This window comes from Oncorhynchus kisutch, linkage group LG15 (genome assembly GCF_002021735.2).
Source record: "Oncorhynchus kisutch isolate 150728-3 linkage group LG15, Okis_V2, whole genome shotgun sequence".
Taxonomy (NCBI): Eukaryota; Metazoa; Chordata; class Actinopteri; order Salmoniformes; family Salmonidae; genus Oncorhynchus; species Oncorhynchus kisutch.
Genome location: NC_034188.2, coordinates 92686345 through 92704745, shown reverse-complemented (window position 1 = coordinate 92704745; position 18401 = coordinate 92686345). Strand labels below are relative to the sequence as shown.

Below are 18401 nucleotides of genomic sequence, written 5' to 3'. Positions count from 1 at the left end.
TCCCCATTAGTTCCTGTCAAGGCAGCTGCTACTATTCCTGGGGTTTATTATGGATCCCCATTAGTTCCTGCCAAGGCAGCAGCTACTCTTCCTGGGGTTTATTAAGGATCCCCATTAGTTCCTGCCAAGGCAGCAGCTACTCTTCCTGGGGTTTATTATGGATCCCCATTAGTTCCTGCCAAGGCAGCAGCTACTCTTCCTGGGGTTTATTATGGATCCCCATTAGTTCCTGCCAAGGCAGCAGCTACTCTTCCTGGGGTTTATTATGGATCCCCATTAGTTCCTGTCAAGGCAGCTGCTACTATTCCTGGGGTTTATTATGGATCCCCATTAGTTCCTGCCAAGGCAGCAGCTACTCTTCCTGGGGTTTATTAAGGATCCCCATTAGTTCCTGCCAAGGCAGCAGCTACTCTTCCTGGGGTTTATTAAGGATCCCCATTAGTTCCTGCCAAGGCAGCAGCTACTCTTCCTGGGGTTTACTATGGATCCCCATTAGTTCCTGTCAAGGCAGCTGCTACTATTCCTGGGGTTTACTATGGATCCCCATTAGTTCCTGCCAAGGCAGCAGCTACTCTTCCTGGGGTTTATTAAGGATCCCCATTAGTTCCTGCCAAGGCAGCAGCTACTCTTCCTGGGGTTTATTATGGATCCCCATTAGTTCCTGTCAAGGCAGCAGCTACTCTTCCTGGGGTTTATTATGGATCCCCATTAGTTCCTGCCAAGGCAGCAGCTACTCTTCCTGGGGTTTATTATGGATCCCCATTAGTTCCTGCCAAGGCAGCAGCTACTCTTCCTGGGGTTTATTATGGATCCCCATTAGTTCCTGTCAAGGCAGCTGCTACTATTCCTGGGGTTTATTATGGATCCCCATTAGTTCCTGCCAAGGCAGCAGCTACTCTTCCTGGGGTTTATTATGGATCCCCATTAGTTCCTGCCAAGGCAGCAGCTACTCTTCCTGGGGTTTATTATGGATCCCCATTAGTTCCTGCCAAGGCAGCAGCTACTCTTCCTGGGGTTTATTATGGATCCCCATTAGTTCCTGCCAAGGCAGCAGCTACTCTTCCTGGGGTTTATTATGGATCCCCATTAGTTCCTGCCAAGGCAGCAGCTACTCTTCCTGGGGTTTATTATGGATCCCCATTAGTTCCTGCCAAGGCAGCAGCTACTCTTCCTGGGGTTTATTATGGATCCCCATTAGTTCCTGCCAAGGCAGCAGCTACTATTCCTGGGGTTTATTATGGATCCCCATTAGTTCCTGCCAAGGCAGCAGCTACTCTTCCTGGGGTTTATTATGGATCCCCATTAGTTCCTGCCAAGGCAGCAGCTACTCTTCCTGGGGTTTATTAAGGATCCCCATTAGTTCCTGCCAAGGCAGGAGCTACTCTTCCTGGGGTTTATTAAGGATCCCCATTAGTTCCTGCCAAGGCAGCAGCTACTCTTCCTGGGGTTTATTATGGATCCCCATTAGTTCCTGTCAAGGCAGCTGCTACTATTCCTGGGGTTTATTATGGATCCCCATTAGTTCCTGCCAAGGCAGCAGCTACTCTTCCTGGGGTTTATTAAGGATCCCCATTAGTTCCTGCCAAGGCAGCAGCTACTCTTCCTGGGGTTTATTATGGATCCCCATTAGTTCCTGTCAAGGCAGCAGCTACTCTTCCTGGGGTTTATTATGGATCCCCATTAGTTCCTGCCAAGGCAGCAGCTACTCTTCCTGGGGTTTATTATGGATCCCCATTAGTTCCTGCCAAGGCAGCAGCTACTCTTCCTGGGGTTTATTATGGATCCCCATTAGTTCCTGTCAAGGCAGCTGCTACTATTCCTGGGGTTTATTATGGATCCCCATTAGTTCCTGCCAAGGCAGCAGCTACTCTTCCTGGGGTTTATTATGGATCCCCATTAGTTCCTGCCAAGGCAGCAGCTACTCTTCCTGGGGTTTATTAAGGATCCCCATTAGTTCCTGCCAAGGCAGCAGCTACTCTTCCTGGGGTTTATTAAGGATCCCCATTAGTTCCTGCCAAGGCAGCAGCTACTCTTCCTGGGGTTTATTATGGATCCCCATTAGTTCCTGTCAAGGCAGCTGCTACTATTCCTGGGGTTTATTATGGATCCCCATTAGTTCCTGCCAAGGCAGCAGCTACTCTTCCTGGGGTTTATTATGGATCCCCATTAGTTCCTGCCAAGGCAGCAGCTACTATTCCTGGGGTTTATTATGGATCCCCATTAGTTCCTGCCAAGGCAGCAGCTACTCTTCCTGGGGTTTATTATGGATCCCCATTAGTTCCTGCCAAGGCAGCAGCTACTCTTCCTGGGGTTTATTATGGATCCCCATTAGTTCCTGTCAAGGCAGCTGCTACTATTCCTGGGGTTTATTATGGATCCCCATTAGTTCCTGCCAAGGCAGCAGCTACTCTTCCTGGGGTTTATTATGGATCCCCATTAGTTCCTGCCAAGGCAGCAGCTACTCTTCCTGGGGTTTATTATGGATCCCCATTAGTTCCGTCCAAGGCATCAGCTACTCTTCCTGGGGTTTATTATGGATCCCCATTAGTTCCTGCCAAGGCAGCAGCTACTCTTCCTGGGGTTTATTATGGATCCCCATTAGTTCCTGCCAAGGCAGCAGCTACTCTTCCTGGGGTTTATTATGGATCCCCATTAGTTCCTGCCAAGGCAGCAGCTACTCTTCCTGGGGTTTATTATGGATCCCCATTAGTTCCTGCCAAGGCAGCAGCTACTCTTCCTGGGGTTTATTATGGATCCCCATTAGTTCCTGCCAAGGCAGCAGCTACTCTTCCTGGGGTTTATTATGGATCCCCATTAGTTCCTGCCAAGGCAGCAGCTACTCTTCCTGGGGTTTATTATGGATCCCCATTAGTTCCTGCCAAGGCAGCAGCTACTCTTCCTGGGGTTTATTATGGATCCCCATTAGTTCCTGCCAAGGCAGCAGCTACTCTTCCTGGGGTTTATTATGGATCCCCATTAGTTCCTGCCAAGGCAGCAGCTACTCTTCCTGGGGTTTATTATGGATCCCCATTAGTTCCTGCCAAGGCAGCAGCTACTCTTCCTGGGGTTTATTATGGATCCCCATTAGTTCCTGCCAAGGCAGCAGCTACTCTTCCTGGGGTTTATTATGGATCCCCATTAGTTCCCGCCAAGGCAGCAGCTACTCTTCCTGGGGTTTATTATGGATCCCCATTAGTTCCTGCCAAGGCAGCAGCTACTCTTCCTGGGGTTTATTATGGATCCCCATTAGTTCCTGCCAAGGCAGCAGCTACTATTCCTGGGGTTTATTATGGATCCCCATTAGTTCCTGCCAAGGCAGCAGCTACTCTTCCTGGGGTCCAGCAACATTAAGGCAGTTATACAGTGCCTTTGGAAGGTTTTTCTAACAGCCTTGTTCTAAACATTTTTTTTTTAAATCCTCATCAATCTAAACACAATAAATTCCCCATAATGACCAAGCAAAAACTGTTTTTTGGAACTTTTAGCTAATTTATTACAAATAAAGAAAATAAATCACAGTTACATAAATATTCAGACCCTTTACTCAATACTTGCTTAATATAGCACATTTGGCAGTGATTACAGCATTGAGTCTTCTTGGGTATGATGCTACAAGCTTGGCACACCTGTATTTGGAGAGTTTCTCCCATTCTTCTCTGCAGATCCTCTCAAGCTCTGTCAGGTTGGATGGGGATCGTCGCCGCACAGCTATTTTCAGGGCCTCTCCAGAGATGTTTGATCAGGTTCAAGTCCATGATATGGCTGGGCCACTCATGGACATTCAGAGACTTGTCCCAAAGCCACTCCTGCGTTGTTTTGGCTGTGTGCTTAGGGTCGTTGTCCTGTTGGAAGGTGAACCTTTACCACAGTTTGAGGTCATGGGTGCTCTGGAGTAGGTTTTCATGAAGGATCTCTCTGTACTTTGCTCTGTTCATCTTTCCCTCCATCCTGACTAGTCTCCCAGTCCCTACTGCTGAGAAACATCCCCACAGCCTGATGCTGCCACCACCATGTTTCACCGTAGGGATGGTTCCAGGTTTCCTCCAGATGGGACACTTGGTATTCAGGCTAAAGAGTTCAATCTTTGATACATCAGACCAGATAATCTTGTTTCTCATGGTCTGAGAGTCTTTAGGTGCCTTTGGGCAAAGTCCAAGCGGGCTGTCATGTGCCTTTTACTGAGGACTGGCTTCGGCTGGCAACTCTACCATAAAGGCCTGATTGGGGGAGTGCTGCAGAGATGGTTGTCCTTCTGGAAGGTTCTCCCATCGCTACAGAGGAACTCTAGAGCCCTTCTCCCCCGATTGCTCAGTTTGGCCGGGCGGCCAGCTCTTTGAAGAGTCTTGGTGAAGAGTCAAATTTCTTCCATTTAAGAATGATGGAGGCTACTGAGTTCTTGGAGACCTTCAATGCTGCAGAAATTTCCCCAGATCTGTGCCTCGACACAATCCTGTCTCGGAGCTCTACGGACAATTCCTTTAACCTAATGGCTTGTTTTTTTGCTCTGACATGCACTGTCAATTGTGGGACTTTAGATAAGACAGGTGTGTGCCTTTCCAAATCATGTCCAATCAATTGAATTTACCACAGGTGGACTCGAATCAAGTTGTAGGAACATCTCAAGGATGATCAATGGAAACAGGACCTGATCACCTGAGCTCATTTTCAAGTCTCATAGCAAAGGGGCTGAATACTTATCTAAATAAGATATTTCTGGTTTTAATTTTTAATACATTTGCAGAAATTTCTAAAAACCTGTTTTCTCCTTGTCATCGATAATGTTTAAAGCCGCAATGAAGTCTACCAAAAAAGCTCCTACAATCTTTTTATCATCAATTTCTCTCAGCCAATCATCAGTCATTTGTGACCAATTTTAGGAAACTAGGTGTATGTCGCGGGTCACTATTTCACAGGGGAACCGTTTGAATGTAAACTGTGTTTTTTGGGCAGAAATGCCTTCTCGAACATGTGAATTTTCATGTGCCTTAATAATAAACGTGTACGCCATCTTTAAATACAACTACAATTGTTAAATTACGAGCCTAGTTGTTTTAGCCACGGAAAAATAGAGCAACCTTCCCACTAGCCATGATTGGCTAAGATAATGAGTGGGCAGGACATGCCGAGAGATGAGTTTGGATTGGTCAGCCATATAGCACGGTTCTGTCTATTTGAGCTGGTCAGTATGTCTAGGTAATCCAGTCCAACATGGCTTTTTAAAAATGTATTGTGTAGTAAAATTGCATAAACCTAACGTCAAGTTAAAGTGTACTGTTAGCTAGCTAACGTTAGCTGGCTGGCTCGCTAGCTAACGTTATGTGTATGCTCTACACTTTCTGGAGGACCGAGTTTTGAAATCAGTGGAGTTAGAGATTGATAGCTAAGGAGATGGAGAAAACACCTGTCGATACAGGTAAGACAGTCTAGCTAGCTACATTGTCAGATATTAAACATTTCTAATTTTGACAGAAAGTAGTTTCATTTCAAGTTAAAGTATAATCTAGATAATGTTAGCTGGATGGCTCGCTAGCTAACGTTATGTGTATGATCTTATTCTTCGTATCTTAGACACATTTGCTTGACTAGTTATAGCCGTAGAACCTGGTTGGTTAGCTACCTGCAGATTCATGCAGGGTAGTAACGTCATGAGTTGAGATTATGGTTCTTTGTTTAGCTAGCTAGCAGGACACCACTCATCAAAAGTTATTTCAACTCTAGAACACAGGACACCACTCATCTAAGGTTTGTTCCACTCCAGACCACAGGACACCACTAATCTAAGGTTTGTTCAACTCCAGAACACAGGACACCACTCATCTAAGGTTCTTTAAACTCTAGAACACTGGACACCACTAATCTAAGGTTTGTTCAACTCTAGTACACAGGACACCACTCATCTAAGGTTCTTTCAACTCTAGTACACAGGACACCACTAATCTAAGGTTTGTTCAACTCCAGAACACAGGACACCACTCATCTAAGGTTCTTTCAACTCCAGAACACAGGACACCACTAATCTAAGGTTGTTCCACTCCAGAACACAGGACACCACTAATCTAAGGTTGTTCCACTCCAGAACACAGGACAGTGAAAGAGAAGAAGTCAGGCCATGATGAAGAAAACACAGGACACCACTCATCTAAGGTTGTTCCACTCCAGAACACAGGACAGTGAAAGAGAAGAAGTCAGGCCATGATGAAGAAAACAGCCCCTGTAACTTTGAGAACAACTAATATTTCTTTATTGCCTCCATCAATCTAGTTGTCTAGCTGTCCCATTGATTCTGTGATTACTGGTGTAATATGTTGTAGGATTTTGAATGTCACTACAGGAAGTAGAGAAAGGAATCAATACAAGGTCAGCTGAACCCGTCTGCTCCTACAGACAGAGGTTGTATCCCCAATGGCACCCTGTTCCCAGAGCCCTATCAGAGCCATAGGGCTCTGGTCAACAGTAGTGCACTATATAGGGAATAGGATGCAATTTGGGACACACACACAGACAGGCTCCTGGTGACTCTGGGGGAAGAGAGGAGCATCAAAGTAGATTGGTTCTATGCTGCATCAAGACGCAGACTATGGGTTCACTGTCTGGGGTCCAGTCAAGTCAGTCAGAAAGAACAACAGTTTCCATTGATGGCCAGACGATCACATCTTTTCTCCTCGGATAGTAATTCTGTCTTGGCCTTTTGCTGTTTGGGAATGGAGGCAAGGGATCACACTTTGAAAAAGTTGTATCAGTTTTAAAACAGATATCGAACAGTCCGATTCATCCCAACACAATGCAAAGGTGTACAATGTTTCAGCCTATACAACTAAACAACATCGGAAACTATCAGAAAACAAATCTATGTAAATGTCTGAAACCTCTTTGAACTCATTGAAAAAAATCAATGTAAATGTCTTGAGACCCATTAAATCTATGTCATTCTTTGAAATGTGAATAAGCTCTCCTGCCACTGTGTCTTTAATCCTATTGTTTGTCTGTAGCGCTATTATGTATTCAAAGATGTACCCTGCTATGTATTCCCTTCTGTCAGTCAGTCAATAAAAAAGCTTTCCAAAAGAAGCCCGAGGCGCTGTGGCCCGCGCCTGCTCCTCCCGCTGTGGCCCGCGCCTGCTCCTCCCGCTGTGGCCCGCGCCTGCTCCTCCCGCTGTGGCCCGCGCCTGCTCCTCCCGCTGTGGCCCGCGCCTGCTCCTCCCGCTGTGGCCCGCGCCTGCTCCTCCCGCTGTGGCCCGCGCCTGCTCCTCCCGCTGTGGCCCGCGCCTGCTCCTCCCGCTGTGGCCCGCGCCTGCTCCTCCCACTGTGGCCCGCGCCTGCTCCTCCCACTGTGGCCCGCGCCTGCTCCTCCGCTGTGGCCCGCGCCTGCTCCTCCCACTGTGGCCCGCGCCTGCTCCTCCCACTGTGGCCCGCGCCTGCTCCTCCGCTGTGGCCCGCGCCTGCTCCTCCCACTGCTACGGCAGGAATCAGCTCTGTCTATCTGGGCAGACTAGCTTACGAAATGAGCACGTTATGACTGTGTCAAAATGGACACGTTACGACTGCGTCAAAATGAACACGTTACGACTGTGTCAAAATGAACACGTTACGACTGCGTCAAAATGAACACGTTACGACTGCGTCAAAATGAACACGTTACGACTGCGTCAAAATGAACACGTTACGACTGCGTCAAAATGAACACGTTACGACTGCGTCAAAATGAACACGTTACGACTGCGTCAAAATGGCACCCTATTCTCTTTATAGTGCACGACTTGAGCCCTACGTCCCTACGAGAGAGAGAGGAAGTGAGGGGACGACTGGGTAACAGGTGCGGCGCAGCGGTCTAAACGCACTGCATCTCAGCGCTAGAAGCGTCACTACAGACCCTAGTTCGTTTCCAGGTTGTATCACTACCGGCCGTGATTGGGAGTCCCATAGGGCGGTGCACATTTGGCCCAGTGTCGTCCTGGTTAGGGTTTGGCCCGGGGTAGGTCTTTGATGTAAATAAAAAGTTGTTCTTAACTGACTTGCCTAGTTAAATAAAGGTTCAATCAAATTCATAATGTTGTTGATGATCCCTGGGTTACTGTATATAGTCTACTCAGTGGTTATGTGTTGATGATCCCTGGGTTACTGTATATAGTCTACTCAGTGGTTATGTGTTGATGATCCCTGGGTTACTGTATATAGTCTACTCAGTGGTTATGTGTTGATGATCCCTGGGTTACTGTATATAGTCTACTCAGTGGTTATGTGTTGATGATCCCTGGGTTACTGTATATAGTCTACTCAGTGGTTATGTGTTGTTGATGATCCCTGGGTTACTGTATATAGTCTACTCAGTGGTTATGTGTTGATGATCCCTGGGTTACTGTATATAGTCTACTCAGTGGTTATGTGTTGTTGATGATCCCTGGGTTACTGTATATAGTCTACTCAGTGGTTATGTGTTGATGATCCCTGGGTTACTGTATATAGTCTACTCAGTGGTTATGTGTTGTTGATGATCCCTGGGTTACTGTATATAGTCTACTCAGTGGTTATGTGTTGATGATCCCTGGGTTACTGTATATAGTCTACTCAGTGGTTATGTGTTGTTGATGATCCCTGGGTTACTGTATATAGTCTACTCAGTGGTTATGTGTTGATGATCCCTGGGTTACTGTATATAGTCTACTCAGTGGTTATGTGTTGTTGATGATCCCTGGGTTACTGTATATAGTCTACTCAGTGGTTATGTGTTGATGATCCCTGGGTTACTGTATATAGTCTACTCAGTGGTTATGTGTTGTTGATGATCCCTGGGTTACTGTATATAGTCTACTCAGTGGTTATGTGTTGATGATCCCTGGGTTACTGTATATAGTCTACTCAGTGGTTATGTGTTGATGATCCCTGGGTTACTGTATATAGTCTACTCAGTGGTTATGTGTTGTTGATGATCCCTGGGTTACTGTATATAGTCTACTCAGTGGTTATGTGTTGTTGATGATCCCTGGGTTACTGTATATAGTCTACTCAGTGGTTATGTGTTGTTGATGATCCCTGGGTTACTGTATATAGTCTACTCAGTGGTTATGTGTTGTTGATCCCTGGGTTACTGTATATAGTCTACTCAGTGGATATGTGTTGATGATCCCTGGGTTACTGTATATAGTCTACTCAGTGGTTATGCGTTGTTTGATGATCCCTGGGTTACTGTATATAGGACACAGTTAAAGTGGTTATGTGTTGTTGATGATCCCTGGGTTACTGTATATAGTCTACTCAGTGGTTATGTGTTGTTGATGATGATCCCTGGGTTACTGTATATAGTCTACTCAGTGGTTATGTGTTGATGATCCCTGGGTTACTGTATATAGTCTACTCAGTGGTTATGTGTTGTTGATGATCCCTGGGTTACTGTATATAGTCTACTCAGTGGTTATGTGTTGATGATCCCTGGGTTACTGTAAATAGTCTACTCAGTGGTTATGTGTTGATGATCCCTGGGTTACTGTATATAGTCTACTCAGTGGTTATGTGTTGATGATCCCTGGGTTACTGTATATAGTCTACTCAGTGGTTATGTGTTGATGATCCCTGGGTTACTGTATATAGTCTACTCAGTGGTTATGTGTTGATGATCCCTGGGTTACTGTATATAGTCTACTCAGTGGTTATGTGTTGATGATCCCTGGGTTACTGTATATAGGACTCAGTTAAAGTGGTTATGCGTTATTTCCTTCCTCATGATGCTAGAAGACCGAAGCGAAAGTAACATGAAGTTTTGGACAAACAAGTGATGCTTCTTGAAAATCAGTGTTTATTCTCCCAAAAAACAAATGACTTGCAGGAACACGTGTTTGTTGGGCGGGAATTTTTATTAGTTTGACATTTGACAATGTTAAACCAACAGGACCAAATTCAAATAGAAACGTAACAAGTGACAGACTATAGCTCAGAACGATGTCTGAAAAGAGAGGGAGAGGGAGAAACCCTCCTCGTTCCGGTCTCGTTGGAGGACTTACCGATATTGACCTCGTCGTCCGTCTCTGCGTCTCCTATACACTCAAACTGGAACTCCTGGAGGGACTGAGAGAACTTCTGGACAGCAGTAGACAGATCTGGAGGAAGAGAGGGTATGTGTCAGTCATAGAGATATACACAGATCTGGAGGAAGAGAGGGTATGTGTCATAGAGATATACACAGGTCTGGAGGGAGGCAGAGAGGGTATGTGTCATAGAGATATACACAGATCTGGAGGAAGAGAGGGTATGTGTCAGTCATAGAGATATACACAGATCTGGAGGAAGAGAGGGTATGTGTCAGTCATAGAGATATACACAGATCTGGAGGAAGAGAGGGTATGTGTCATAGAGATATACACAGATCTGGAGGAAGAGAGGGTATGTGTCATAGAGATATACACAGGTCTGGAGGGAGGCAGAGAGGGTATGTGTCATAGAGATATACACAGATCTGGAGGGAGGCAGAGAGGGTATGTGTCATAGAGATATACACAGATCTGGAGGAAGAGAGGGTATGTGTCAGTCATAGAGATATACACAGATCTGGAGGAAGAGAGGGTATGTGTCAGTCATAGAGATATACACAGATCTGGAGGAAGAGAGGGTATGTGTCATAGAGATATACACAGATCTGGAGGAAGAGAGGGTATGTGTCATAGAGATATACACAGGTCTGGAGGGAGGCAGAGAGGGTATGTGTCATAGAGATATACACAGATCTGGAGGGAGGCAGAGAGGGTATGTGTCATAGAGATATACACAGATCTGGAGGAAGAGAGGGTATGTGTCAGTCATAGAGATATACACAGATCTGGAGGAAGAGAGGGTATGTGTCATAGAGATATACACAGATCTGGAGGAAGAGAGGGTATGTGTCAGTCATAGAGATATACACAGATCTGGAGGAAGAGAGGGTATGTGTCAGTCATAGAGATATACACAGATCTGGAGGAAGAGAGGGTATGTGTCATAGAGATATACACAGGTCTGGAGGGAGGCAGAGAGGGTATGTGTCATAGAGATATTCAAAGATCTGGAGGAACCAGAGAGGGTATGTGTCATAGAGATATACACAGATCTGGAGGAGGCAGAGAGGGTATGTGTCATGGAGATATATACAGATCTGGGGGAGGCAGAGGGGGTATGTGTTACTGTTGGACAGAGGTAATAGATGGGGATGTGTAATCTCTCCTTAGCTGAAATGTCTCCTCTATCGCCCAATTGCTAGCTTTTCGGTGGCGCAACTGTGTAAGAATGTTTCAGGAGGGTGGTCACGTGCTTGGGAGGTCCAAGGTAAGAATGTTTCAGGAGGGTGGTCACGTGCTTGGGAGGTCCCAGGTAAGAATGTTTCAGGAGGGTGGTCACGTGCTTGGGAGGCAGAGGTCCCAGGTAAGAATGTTTCAGGAGGGTGGTCATGTGCTTGGGAGGTCCCATGTAAGAATGTTTCAGGAGGGTGGTCACGTGCTTGGGAGGCAGAGGTCCCAGGTAAGAACGTTTCAGGAGGGTGGTCACGTGCTTGGGAGGCAGAGGTCTCAGGTAAGAATGTTTCAGGAGGGTGGTCACGTGCTTGGGAGACAGAGGTCCCAGGTAAGAATGTTTCAGGAGGGTGGTCACGTGCTTGGGAGGCAGAGGTCAGGGTAAGAACGTTTCAGGAGGGTGGTCACGTGCTTGGGAGGTCCCAGGTAAGAATGTTTCAGGAGGGTGGTCACATGCTTGGGAGGTCCCAGGTAAGAATGTTTCAGGAGGGTGGTCACGTGCTTGGGAGGTCCCAGGTAAGAATGTTTCAGGAGGGTGGTCACGTGCTTGGGAGGCAGAGGTCCCAGGTAAGAATGTTTCAGGAGGGTGGTCACGTGCTTGGGAGACAGAGGTCCCAGGTAAGAATGTTTCAGGAGGGTGGTCACATGCTTGGGAGGCAGAGGTCAGGGTAAGAACGTTTCAGGAGGGTGGTCACGTGCTTGGGAGGTCCGGGTTCTAGTCTCGGTGTGAGCTATAGAGGGTGGCAGTGCTACGGCTAAGCGAGCAGGGTGACGTATATAGTATACCATTATACCATGTACAGTATACCATTATAACATGTATATAGTATAACATACATAGTATACCATTATACCATGTACAGTATACCATTATAACATGTATATAGTATACCATGTATATAGTATACCATTATACCATGTATATAGTATACCATTATACCATGTATATAGTATACCATTATACCTTGTATATAGAATAACATACATAGTATACCACTATACCATGTATATAGTATAACATTATATAATGTATATAGTATACCGTTAAACCATATTTATAGTATACCATTAAACCATATATCATACAGCCAAGATGGCGTAGCAGTAGGTCGTCCTGTCCTGTCGTGTCCCTGTATATATCGTTTATTTTTCGTTTTTTACATATTTTCTCCACATATCTCTTTGAAAACATTTTGCTTCCAAATACTCTCCTGCAACCCGACTCACCCAATGTAGCTATTTTTCCTAAAGTATTTATATTTACTTCGGGACCCCTCAACTGAAGCTAGCCAGCTAACCAGCGGGTATGCTAGCGGTCTCCAGCTAACCGGTCATCAGCTAACCTGTAGTTCGGAAAGCTCTCGCCTGTTCGTACAACGCGACTTTAACCAGAGCACAACGGACCTATTTATTTTTCATCCCCGGATTCCCACCGCAAACGGAACATCTTTCAGCTGGATTTTTCAGCAACTAGCTATCTAGCTAAACCGCAACCTCGGATTACTCCTGGCTAGCGTTTCCACCCACTTAGCTTGAAGCTAGCCTGGCCGTAGCACCTGTGCTACCACCGTAGCATACTCCTGAGCTACAATACCCGGGCCCACGAACGGTCTACCGATGTCATCGCATGAGGAGGAATAAACAGACTCACCCCATCGCGACGTCCCCCAAAGGCTAACTCTCTAGCCCTCGCTATCTCCCTGCTTGCTAATTCGGCCTGCTAACTGCTAGCTTGTCCAGCTCCGGCCCGCTAACTGCTACCTTGTCTAGCCCGGGCCTACAAACTGTTAGCTTGTTAGCACAGGCCTGCTAACCGCCTGAATCGCCGCGTCTCAAACGCTCACCGGACCCATATTTACTTTCTATCTCTTTTGACTTTTAATTTGTTTATACCTTCCGGAAACCTGCCTCACCCAATGTGATACGGAATCGCAATTATTTTTTATTTATTTTTAGAACACACTCAAGAACCTCCAGAAGCTAACCAGCTAACTAGCTACAAGCTATTTAGTCATTGTTAGTTTTTTTTTTTTACCTGGATAACACTTGCCAGGCCAGCTTCCCTGCCCCATCCACCGCTGCCCCCCTGGACACTGATCTCTTGGCTACATAGCTGATGCACGCTGGACTGTCCATTAATCACGGTACTCCATTCTGCTTGTTTGTTCTATCTGTTGGCCCCGTTGCCTAGTCTACGCCATTTTACCTGCTGTTGTTGTGCTAGCTGATTAGCTGTTGTCTCACCTACTGTTTTAGCTAGCTTTCCCAATTCAACACCTGTGATTACTGTATGCCTCGCTGTATGTCTCTCTCAAATGTCAATATGCCTTGTATACTGTTGTTCAGGTTAGTTATCATTGTTTTAGTTCACAATGGAGCCCCTAGTTCCACTCTTCACGCCCCTGATAACTCCTTTGTCCCACCTCCCACACATGCGGTGACCTCACCCATTACTACCAGCATGTCCAGAGATACAACCTCCCTCATCATCACCCAGTGCCTGGGCTTACCTCCGCTGTACCCGCACCCCACCATACCCCTGTCTGCGCATTATGCCCTGAATATATTCTACCATGCCCAGAAACCTGCTCCTCTTATTCTCTGTCCCCAACGCTCTAGGCGACCAGTTTTGATAGCCTTTAGCCGCACCCTCATACTACTCCTTCTCTGTTCCGCGGGTGATGTGGAGGTAAACCCAGGCCCTGCATGTCCCCAGGCACCCTCATTTGTTGACTTCTGTGATCGAAAAAGCCTTGGTTTCATGCATGTCAACATCAGAAGCCTCCTCCCTAAGTTTGTTTTACTCACTGCTTTAGCACACTCTGCTAACCCTGATGTCCTTGCTGTGTCTGAATCCTGGCTCAGGAAGGCCACCAAAAATTCAGAGATTTCCATACCCAACTATAACATCTTCCGCCAAGATAGAACTGCCAAAGGGGGCGGAGTTGCAGTTTACTGCAGAGATAGCCTGCAAAGTAATGTCATACTTTCCAGGTCCATACCCAAACAGTTCGAACTACTAATTTTGAAAATTACTCTCTCCAGAAATAAGTCTCTCACGGTTGCCGCCTGCTACCGACCCCCCTCAGCTCCCAGCTGTGCCCTGGACACCATTTGTGAATTGATCACCCCCCATCTAGCTTCAGAGTTTGTTCTGTTAGGTGACCTAAACTGGGATATGCTTAACACCTCGCCAGTCCTACAATCTAAGCTAGATGCCCTCAATCTCACACAAATCATCAAGGAACCCACCAGGTACAACCCTAACTCTGTAAACAAGGGCACCCTCATAGACGTCATCCTGACCAACTGGCCCTCCAAATACACCTCCGCTGTCTTCAACCAGGATCTCAGCGATCACTGCCTCATTGCCTGTATCCGCTACGGAGCCGCAGTCAAACGACCACCCCTCATCACTGTCAAACGCTCCCTAAAACACTTCTGTGAGCAGGCCTTTCTAATCGACCTGGCCCGGGTATCCTGGAAGGACATTGACCTCATCCCGTCAGTTGAGGATGCCTGGTCATTCTTTAAAAGTAACTTCCTCACCATTTTAGATAAGCATGCTCCGTTCAAAAAATGCAGAACTAAGAACAGATACAGCCCTTGGTTCACCCCAGACCTGACTGCCCTCGACCAGCACAAAAACATCCTGTGGCGGACTGCAATAGCATCGAATAGTCCCCGTGATATGCAGCTGTTCAGGGAAGTCCGGAACCAATACACGCAGTCAGTCAGGAAAGCTAAGGCCAGCTTCTTCAGGCAGAAGTTTGCATCCTGTAGCTCCAACTCCAAAAGGTTCTGGGACACCGTGAAGTCCATGGAGAACAAGAGCACCTCCTCCCAGCTGCCCACTGCACTGAGGCTAGGTAACACGGTCACCACTGATAAATCCATGATTATCGAAAACTTCAATAAGCATTTCTCAACGGCTGGCCATGCCTTCCGCCTGGCTACTTCAACCTCGGCCAACAGCTCCGCCCCCCCCGCAGCTCCTCGCCCAAGCCTCTCCAGGTTCTCCTTTAACCAAATCCAGATAGCATATGTTCTGAAAGAGCTGCAAAACCTGGACCCGTACAAATCAGTTGGGCTTGACAATCTGGACCCTCTATTTCTGAAACTATCTGCCACCATTGTCGCAACCCCTATTACCAGCCTGTTCAACCTCTCTTTCATATCGTCTGAGATCCCCAAGGATTGGAAAGCTGCCGCAGTCATCCCCCTCTTCAAAGGGGGAGACACCCTGGACCCAAACTGTTACAGACCTATATCCTGCCCTGCCTATCTAAGGTCTTCGAAAGCCAAGTCAACGAACAGGTCACTGACCATCTCGAATCCCACCGCACCTTCTCCGCTGTGCAATCTGGTTTCCGAGCCGGTCATGGGTGCACCTCAGCCACACTCAAGGTACTCAACGATATCATAACCGCCATCGATAAAAGACAGTACTGTGCAGCCGTCTTCATCGACCTTGCCAAGGCTTTCGACTCTGTCAATCACCATATTCTTATCGGCAGACTCAGGAGCCTCGGTTTTTCGGATGACTGCCTTGCCTGGTTCACCAATTACTTTGCAGACAGAGTTCAGTGCGTCAAATCGGAGGGCATGCTGTCTGGTCCTCTGGCAGTCTCTATGGGGGTGCCACAGGGTTCAATTCTCGGGCCGACTCTTTTCTCTGTGTATATCAATGATGTTGCTCTTGCTGCGGGCGATTCCCTGATCCACCTCTACGCAGACGACACCATTCTATATACCTTCGGCCCGTCTTTGGACACTGTGCTATCTAACCTCCAAACAAGCTTCAATGCCATACAACACTCCTTCCGTGGCCTCCAACTGCTCTTAAACGCTAGTAAAACCAAATGCATGCTTTTCAACCGGTCGCTGCCTGCACCCGCATGCCCGACTAGCATCACCACCCTGGATGGTTCCGACCTAGAATATGTGGACGTCTATAAGTACCTAGGTGTCTGGCTAGACTGCAAACTCTCCTTCCAGACTCATATCAAACATCTCCAATCGAAAATCAAATCAAGAGTCGGCTTTCTATTCCGCAACAAAGCCTCCTTCACTCACGCCGCCAAGCTTACCCTAGTAAAACTGACTATCCTACCGATCCTCGACTTCGGCGATGTCATCTACAAAATGGCTTCCAACACTCTACTCAGCAAACTGGATGCAGTCTATCACAGTGCCATCCGTTTCGTCACTAAAGCACCTTATACCACCCACCACTGCGACTTGTATGCTCTAGTCGGCTGGCCCTCGCTACATATTCGTCGCCAGACCCACTGGCTCCAGGTCATCTACAAGTCCATGCTAGGTAAAGCTCCGCCTTATCTCAGCTCACTGGTCACGATGGCAACACCCATCCGTAGCACGCGCTCCAGCATGTGTATCTCACTGATCATCCCTAAAGCCAACACCTCATTTGGCCGCCTTTCGTTCCAGTACTCTGCTGCCTGTGACTGGAACGAATTGCAAAAATCGCTGAAGTTGGAGACTTTTATCTCCCTCACCAACTTCAAACATCTGCTATATGAGCAGCTAACCGATCGCTGCAGCTGTACATAGTCTATTGGTAAATAGCCCACCCTTTTTCACCTACCTCATCCCCATACTGTTTTTATTTATTTACTTTTCTGCTCTTTTGCACACCAATATCTCTACCTGTACATGACCATCTGATCATTCATCACTCCAGTGTTAATCTGCAAAATTGTAATTATTTGCCTACCTCCTCATGCCTTTTGCACACATTGTATATAGACTCCCCCTTTGGTTTCTACTGTGTTATTGACTTGTTAATTGTTTACTCCATGTGTAACTCTTTGTTGTCTGCTCACACTGCTATGCTTTATCTTGGCCAGGTCGCAGTTGCAAATGAGAACTTGTTCTCAACTAGCCTACCTGGTTAAATAAAGGTGTTCACAACTAGCCTACCTGGTTAAATAAAGGTGTTCTCAACTAGCCTACCTGGTTAAATAAAGGTGTTCTCAACTAGCCTACCTGGTTAAATAAAGGTGAAATAAAAAAAAATAAAAAAAATATATATATAGTATACCATTATACCATGTATATAGTATAACATATATAGTATACCATTATACCATGTATATAGTATAACATATATAGTATACCATTATACCATGTATATAGTATAACATATATAGTATACCATTATACCATGTGTGTTACGGTTTTCTTCCGTCGAAGGAGAGTCAGACCAAAATGCAGCGTGGTTAATACGATACATCTTTAATGAAGATGAACACGAACAATACAAAACAACAAACGGAACGTGAAAACCTCTACAGCCTATCTGGTGAAATACAAAACACTAAGAGAGAGGAACAATCACCCACGAAACACTCAAAGAATATGGCTGCCTAAATATGGTTCCCAATCAGAGACAACGAGAATCACCTGCCTCTGATTGAGAACCGCCTCAGGCAACCATAGACTATGCTAGAAAACCCCACTAAGCCACAATCCCAAAACCTACGAAAAACCCCAATACACAAACACACCACAAAATAAACCCATGTCACGTCCTGGCCTGACCAAATAAAGAAAGAAAACAAAAAATACTAAGACCCCGACCAGGGCGTGACAATGTGTACAGTATACCATTATAACATGTATATAGTACACCATTATACCATGTATATAGTATACCATTATACCATGTATATAGTATAACATATATAGTATACCATTATAACATGTATATAGTATAACATTATACCATGTATATAATATACCATTATACCATGTATATACTACACCATTATACCATGTATATAGTATACCATTATACCATGTATATAGTACACCATACATAGTCATGTATATATGTACATGTATATAACATGTATATAGTATACAATTATACAATGTATACCATTATACCATGTATATAGTATACCATGTATATGTATATACCATTATACCATGTATATAGTATACCATTATACCATGTATATAGTATACCATGTATATGTATATACCATTATACCATGTATATAGTATACCATTATACCATCTATATAGTATACCATTATAACATGTATATAGTATACCATTATACCATGCATATAGTATACCATTATACCATGTATATAGTATACCATTATACCATGTATATGG

At 45.7% G+C, this 18401-nt stretch overlaps 1 protein-coding gene across 1 annotated transcript in view; it reads right to left on the bottom strand.

The window, feature by feature from the left end:
- The window catches only part of LOC116353726 (rho GTPase-activating protein 42-like), a 58106-nt gene that overhangs the window by 18542 nt on the left and 21163 nt on the right, over positions 1 to 18401 (bottom strand). The window contains exon 2 of the mRNA XM_031791461.1: positions 9996 to 10091. Coding sequence (XP_031647321.1) covers positions 9996 to 10091 — 96 coding nt within the window. The remainder of the gene's footprint in view (positions 1 to 9995; positions 10092 to 18401) is intronic.